The sequence below is a fragment of the Crocodylus porosus genome, unplaced genomic scaffold (assembly GCF_001723895.1).
Source record: "Crocodylus porosus isolate Cpor-Errol unplaced genomic scaffold, CroPor_comp1, whole genome shotgun sequence".
NCBI classification, from domain to species: domain Eukaryota; kingdom Metazoa; phylum Chordata; order Crocodylia; family Crocodylidae; genus Crocodylus; species Crocodylus porosus.
The window spans coordinates 34245176-34253304 of NW_017728911.1; the positions used below are offsets into that span (position 1 = coordinate 34245176).

General features: G+C 41.8%; 1 protein-coding gene across 2 annotated transcripts in view; it reads right to left on the reverse strand.

Annotated features, from left to right (window-relative positions):
• IGF1R (insulin like growth factor 1 receptor) overlaps positions 1 to 8129 on the reverse strand; it is a 250493-nt gene that overhangs the window by 56971 nt on the left and 185393 nt on the right. For both annotated transcript variants that reach the window (XM_019533782.1, XM_019533781.1), the window contains exon 3: positions 1078 to 1390. In XM_019533782.1, the coding sequence (XP_019389327.1) occupies positions 1078 to 1390 (313 nt within the window). The remainder of the gene's footprint in view (positions 1 to 1077; positions 1391 to 8129) is intronic.

Sequence of the window (8129 nt, forward strand, 5' to 3'; positions counted from 1 at the left end):
ACAGTGAGGTATCCAATGCCAGACCCGTGCCATAAAATAATAAAAGTGATGGTTAAAATTGTTGGCAGAGACCTAAGACACTCATCACATGTGTATCTCCAAGATAAGTAAGCCAGAGAAAAAGTCTAAGCAAGTGAAGGCAAGCAAACTATATAGGCAGGCAAGGTACTTTGGGTAGGTGTGATATCTTTTACTAGACCTGAGTAGTTGGAAAGAAGTTCTTAGCAAGCTTTTGGGTAGTCACCCTTCCCCAGGCATAGGGAGTCTCTGCTGGTCTGAGACTCCAAGGAATGAGAGAAGTTAAGTGTGGTGGGATGTCAGTGAGACTATAAATAGGTAGAAATTAGGAAAGCAAAAAGGTAAAGTAGGGAAGGGGAGTGGGGAAACAGGAGAAAGAAAAGCCAACGGCGAGTAAGGGAAACACTACAGTAGTAATAATTCAAGCTAGAAAAGAGGCTGGCTGAAAAAGGCAATGGCTGAAAATTAAAAAGAGAAAGGGCAGAAAAGTAGGGGAGGGGAGAACCAAAAATCTCTTCGCACTTAAGATAATGCAAGGACTAATAGCTAATTTTATATTGGGAAAGAGTCTTTTTCTGTCATTTAGTTTTGTAGCTTGTTGGTAGTTATTAAAGCAAGCCTTCCTGCTATTCGTCAACTGAGTGTTGTGTCAATTCTAAGAGCACTCGGTTTAAACCCGTTTAAGTGCAACACCGAGTTGTCCAAATTCTCACCTGAAATGTGAACTGAAAATGCTCAGCACCAGGCAGGACTATGCCTTCGGAGACGGGTAACTTGGTCTGAGTGGAGTCCTTCTCTTGTCATACTGCCACACACACACACACGACTATGCCTTCGGAGATGGGTAACTTGGTCTGAGTGGAGTCCTTCTCTTGTCATACTGCCACAGGATAATCACACACACACACACACACACACACACACACACACACACAAGCAAGGGCTTGAGAATTTCCCTAGTTTATCTCCCCCCCCACACATACACTTCCTGACACACTTTGCAATCAAATAGGAGGGAATACTCCAGAAATATGGCAGGCAGCCCAACCACTGAATTACCTTTGGCTCCCATTGCGTATGAATCCAGAGGGACACTCTGCCATGCACTCGTCATTGTGGATCACAAACCTCTCGTATTCACTTAGCTCTGAGGTAGGGACTTCGGCGCACTCTTCTTTGGTGACGCAGCGCCAGCCTTCGAACTTGTAGGTGTTGGGGGGGCAAACGGGCACGCAGACTCCATTGCTGAAGTAATTGCGGCAGGCCACGCAAGCCGTGTTGTTGTCAGGCACGGTGCAGCTTCCCAAGCACTCGGGGTGGCAACATTCGTTCTGGTCTGTGCAGGCTCGCTTGCCACAAGAGCTGGGGCACACTGCGAAGAGAGAGCACAAGGCAAGGGCTGAGCCAACATCATTTAAAAAGCAGCAATGTAAATATGGTCTACGCTCATATTCCACTGGGCCTAGAAATTAAAATACAAGCAAGAAAAATAATGAGGAAAAACTGTTGAAAGTGAGGCCAGTGCATGGATAATGGAAACAAGTGAAGACTAGAAATCACTTCATAGCCCTGATATTCTTCTGAATGCTGCCTTACTGTCTTTGAGAGCTTTCTTCTTTTTTTTCCTGGTCTTTCCAATTTGTATTTCAAATTGGTCTTTTAGTGGCAACTAAACCAGCCTCCTTTAAAACAACTTAATTGCACTTGTGCAATAAAGCCTCACTATACTGCAGCACACATGGTTAGGCTGACCCCAACATAGCATCCCAATGTCACTTTTGTAGGCAAAATGAGATGTAATAAAGTGCAGATGCTACACATGAGATACTATGCAATGGGAGTTATGATTCCTCCCCCTCCTGAAGGGTGTCATGCATTTCAGCCTTCCCCCAAGGGCGAATCACACTTGTTCACATCATATCACACTTGTGACAAGAAAAGCATATTTATTTAAGCTCCAGAGTTTGGAGGTGTGGACATTTGAGCGTGGGAGGGAAAATGAACAAAAAGCAGGGCCTTAATAGACAATCTTACTATTGTTACATCAAAAGAAGTGGCGGCATTTATATTTACGTAACAACATTTTGATTACAGCGCTGTATGGCCTTTTAGCCATGCTAGCTGTATGCCAGAGGCTCTGTAAATAAATACAGATAGGAAATCTGGTTTTCATTAGGTAACTGTTTTCCACTTTCTAACTCGACTAGAAAACAGTACCAATACCAACAGCATAAAACAACACTTCAGGAGGATTAGAGGCCAAGGAAAGTAACAACTACCTGACTAGAAAGCAGTTAACATCCTAAAGCGAAAGAGGCTACATGTCCCCAAACAACCGACAACGGAGAAAAACCGCCAAGACAGCACAGCAGATTCTACGCCAGCCTGCACATTTTCTCCCTGCTCCCACCCAATCTGCTACATAATCTGCTAGGCTGTTGTTCAGAAAGAGAGAAAGGGACCCACAGCGTGAGAGTGCAGAACAAGCTCTCTCACCCCACCCACAGCACAGCCTGCAAAATGGTACCTGCAAAATTCCACTGTCAAAGTGAACTTGTTTCAATGCGTATGAAAAGGTTCAAATCCGAGAGTTTTTGACCAAGCTGTTTCAAGGTAACTGACCAAATTCTTCGATTTCATCAACCTTGGGCTAGGGTTCCACTTTTCATATGCCCATCATATGCACCTTCTGCAACACAACCCCAAGCCTGCTAGAGAAGGTGGGCATGGCTGGGATATTAATATTAAGCAATTCAAAACAAAAATTTGCTTGACATAACCACCCACACTTTGTAAGATCTAGACACTCCAGTGCTGAGTCTCAGTCACGGGAGGCCATTAGTTAACAGCTTCGAAGTGCCAGGCTAATTCAGAATATTTACTTAAATCCAAGATGAGGGTTTTTTCCCCTCTCTTCTGTCAACAAGAAAGAAAACAAGCATCATCTTGGATCTGAGTACCAGTGCTCCTACTCTGCCCCAGCTCCAATTTCAGGTCAGAGCCAGAGATGCTGGAGTTGTTCCTGCCGCCACCGCCGCCGCAGCAATCTGGTAAGTGTGGGTTCAAAGGCCAAGGCTAGGGCCCAGAATGGGCAGCAGCCTGAATCAGGAATGGGTGGAGGAAATGGGTAACAGTGCAGGTCAGGGTTCAGGTGGGGGATAAGGAACAGCTGTGCAAGAGGGGAATGGGGCAGCACTGCGGGTGGGGAATTGGGTAGCAGCCAGGGGTAGGGATCAGGTGAGGGGACAGGCTACGGAAGGCACAAGCAGAGGGATGGGGAGAGCAAAGTATGAGGGTCAGACTGCCTGACTTCTCCCCTCCCCTTCTCTGACTGGGGACAAATTTAAGATGACCCTTCAATAATTACCTCCTATATACAGAAAATTATAAAATAAATGTATAATGTTCTATGTAAAGGATGGGGGGGGGCAGGGGGTGGTGCATCTGAAATACTAAGTTGGCTTGGATTCAGGTAAATATGGTGCATCTGTAGAACTAGCATCCGAGAGGTTCCATGTTTACTGATCACAGTGGTTTCTGCATCAAATATGCTCCGGTTTACAAGATTTTTAACTGCCAACCCCACAAATTCAAATCTGGGATCCAAGTGCCATGTAGCAGCCTTTTTCCCTTGCACACTACCACCAGGAAAAATGATTGTACAAGGCGAGTACTCTCTGTAATTAGTACAAGTACAATCCCAGTCTTGCATATTGAGTCTTGTATGTCACTAACGGAGCAAGAACTTATCTGACTCGCAACGCAGGCACACAGGACCAAACTCCCGCCAATATCAATGCTGTTGCTTGAAAAGGTGGCGAGAGAAACATCACTTTTCAGAGTCAAAACTTTTCAGGAATAATACAAACAAGAGGAAGGAAAACCATTTGAAGAGAAGTGCTGACAGACCCGTCAGTAAAGCAGTGCCCGTTAGGCCCACATAAATGTTGCACAAAGATGACTAACGAATACACAACGAAAGTGTTCTTTAAAACCGTATTTTCATTCTACTCCAAACACAACCTTAAAGAACTGTAACAGTACATGCGTTATCTGTCCCCAAACCAAAAACACCATCCCTGATCCTTCAAGACAATAGAGAAGAAGAGCCCAACACTGAAAAATCATGCAAAGCCTTAAAAAAAAAAAGTCAATGTCTTTGATAAAGCAAAACCGAGACAAATACAGCGCATACTTATTGATCAGTGAGTGGTATTACAATTTACCCCAGGACAAATGAGTAAAGTGCCTCACTCAACGTAAGGGTGCCTAGATGCTGGCCTTGCTAGACTGCTGTAAACTCAGGCTCATCTTAATGTATATAAATATTATTAGTGCTCAGGACTATTAAGGGATTTCTTGAAAAACCCTGGGCAGTGCGTCGCGCCAGCAGATGGATTGCTGTTCCGGGTGAGTGCCAAACTTAGATTTAGTATGGTAACTAGATTTCCAGTTCACAACCCTACTAAGAAAAAAAACGCCCCGTTGCCTCCGTGAGCAAAGTTCACTGCTAGATTAATTACAGCAACTTTCTGTGATTTCTGCTTTTAATTGGACAGACGTTTCCAAAAAACAAGAGGCAGCTGCACAAATAGTACAGATAAATATAGCACAAAAAGATCCAATTTATTTCACTCCTGGGGAAAGACCTTTATGTTTCCTCAAGCCCTCAGCTAGTCGTGAACAATCTAGCACAGAAATAGTCTTCCCTCACATTGTGTGGTGAACTCTGCCTCTGAGCTACAAAAAAAAGCAAGCTGAACCATGGAAGACACAGAACTTAACACGCGGACGTTGGTATTTTGTAAACGCTGAAAAAAATTAGCAGTTTTAACAAAAGCTCTTCTAAAACAGTTACTCATTTAAAACTTAGCACGAAGAATTTCTCTTTTTGACAGCTCAGAAGCTTCGCTTCTCCACCTAATTTGTCATTATGGTCCTTTAACAAATTTCACTGCACTTTGCAACAATTTAAGGGGACAACTGAGTTACCCATTTTCTTTAAAAAGGTTGAAACAACAAAGCTGCCTGCCTGTGTGCCTGTCCTATACATACCAACCAATCTAAAATTTGCTTTTACTTTTACCATTCCTCTCAACAAAGTCCCAGCTAGCATTTATATTGAGATTTAGCGCCTACAAAGGGAAAATTTCCCTTTCCCTAATTTCAGAGGGAAACTGAGCAACATTAACTGGGGAGAGGACAAATAGACAGAAAAATGTGAATGAAAATTCAGAGCTTGTAAAGATGCATTAAACATCCAAAAAGCTACTATTCTAAAAATGACAACCTGGGCTAAAATTCCCAAAGCAGAAATAAAAGGGAGCTATGAAAAGGCAAAGTAGAGATACATTTTAAAATGAGAGATGATTAATATAAACTAGTATAAATTACAGATTATTAAATGTAGAAAATTGATAAGGGAAGCTAAAGACATCAAGAAACAAAATTCATGGCTGACAAACTAATGGATATAATTTGTAGTTTGAGATTATTAGAAAAACTAAAAATTGTAGCAATATTATAGATGCACTTTTAGCTGGAGAAAATAAAAAATTGTTAACAATGCCAAAAAGGGAGAAGTGCTCAATGATATTTTTGTTCTGTACTAGGAAGCAGCAAAAGGATGTACTCTTTCACATGATGAGAAACAAGCATTTTCCAGTTTGTTAATAAGAAAGAAGAATGCTAAATACAACAGCTATGAGGAGCAAACATTTTTTAAATGGGTATTTCTGGGGATTTACAAGAAATATAAATGCCGACCTGCAGATGCTAATTTTAGTAAGTGTCTGAATATCAAGGAAATTCCACAAGTGTGCCAATAAAGTGCTGATATCCAAGAAGGTGCAAAATGACAACCAGAATAACTCTTGGATGGTTAATTTAACATGAATCCCAGGCAAAATAAAAGGAAAGCCGACCTGGATTAATTTGATAAAGAACCAGAGGACAGGAGCTCTACAATTTCTTTTTGTTTGTTTAAACATAGATAACGGGGCTTTTCAGAACTATCTAACTTTATTCTTTGACGAGACCACAAGTTTGTCTGATAAAAGGTAACTGCACAAATATAAGGCACTTCAATTCTTATGAGATTTTTGACTTGGTATATGGCAATATTTGGATTAAGATATGTCACTATACAGTACCAATAAAGAGGAAAGCTGGAAAACTGGAGAGAAGGCAAAAAGGGGCCAAAAAAAACAGCTGGGGAAATACTGCGAGGGAGATGCACTTAAAGAACTCAACCTTTTTAGCTCATCAGAAAGATGGAAAGGTGACTTGGAAGATGGTTGTACACAGTAATCAAAGGGGAATACTGGATATACAAGAGGCCTTTCCTCTTGTAAGAACCAGTGACTGGAAGCTGAAGGCAAAGGAATTCAAATAAGTAAGGGATGGGGGGGAAGAGGGTTAATTAAACACTGGAACAAAGTGCCAAGGAAAGTAGCAGATTCTCCATCTTCAGCTGGAGTCTGGGTGCCTTTCTGGCAAATATGCTTAATCTAAAAACACAAGTTATTGGATCCAGGACTCTAGGAACTTGGTGAAAATGTCATGATCAGTGATATAACGGACACTGGACTAGATGAACTAATAGTCCCTCCTGGGTCTTAATTTTATGACGTTATGTATTACGTAAGTGTTGCATTAATTCATGAACAGTCACTAAATTGGGGTTGGCAGAACCTAACCTCACATAATGCTTTTCCCCTTATTTAAGTACTGACACCTGTTGAGAGGCAGAAGTTGTGGCAAGAATACCGCTAGCAATATTTGCTATGTTCAACTGATAAAATAACCCACAGCATTTTCCAACGCGAGAAAATTTAAGACACAGAATTATTCTTCTCCCCAAAAAAGCGATTCAGCAGAGACATCTAGAACTAGATACAAGTGAAAGATTCCTGGGAAAGAGTTCCTGCTTTTTCCTTTAGCCTCTCCCTTTTACTCCAAGAGGACAGAAAGGGGAGGCATTTTCAGGGTTCACACAACACGCAAGCCTGAAATGTCAAAGTATTCTGGTAATCTCATTCAAACATGCACCCCACTGCAAGTTATTTATTGAGCAATTTATAACGGCACCTACCAGGTAAAGGGCGTTTTTTAAATAAATACGAATATTTTACAGATGCTCCCTCCCAAAAATCACGGGACATTCTGAATTGAGAATTCAATACTCTCCACCAACACACGCATGTGCTGAATGCAAGGCTGGAAAACCCCAAAGCACAGAGCTTAGCAAAAAAGATCCTTCTTGGACAGTCTAACCTTCAAAAGTAGCTGTAGGGGTTTTTGACATCTATCATCTCAGGCCATTTGAAGTGTGCACAAAGCAAAGCTCTTGGAGACCACTTAGAGAGTTCTGACATCACGGCTGTTTTACAGTTTGGACAGACTAAGTGTTCTTATTGTCTCCAAGATGCCATGACATCAGCAATGCTGAAACAGAGCAATCAGGTGAATAAACAGTCAGTCATAGGGAGCAAAAACGCAGCCAGCAAAGAAAGACTTCTGGCAAGAGCAGAGGCATTAGCCTCCGCCAACGCTGGCACGGTGCCAACGGCACGCGGGCAAGCAAAAGGTTGCCAAGTGTGGGATAAATAGTTTTTATAGATTCTCTCTCTCCTTGTAAAACGATATTCAATCCTTCCTTTCTTTTCTCTCTTTTTAGAGCATCCTTCAAGAAAAAATGCTGGTTCATACAGAACAAAAGTTTAGTTCTGAACAGGGAGTAGGAGGAAAGGAGCATTTTACCCAGCCAAGCATTGTAAAATTAGCAGTCGAAACTTATCCACAAAGATAGACAAGCAGGTAATTTTGGAAAGTTAATTCATATACATGGCAGAATTTTTAAAATATACCATTTTCAGCAGTCTAACAGCAAACTGGCTTCTAGAGAGAGGCATGGGAAAAAAAAATGCCTCTTGCCTTTCTGCCTTAATGTAATGATAGCCATGGAGAGATCCGAGATGCAACGCCCAGAAAACTTACTCCACTGATACAAAGCTACAGCAGAAACTCAAATCAAGCATGTAAATAAGCAGTATATTCATTACACACACACACACACACACACACACACACACACACACACACACACACAC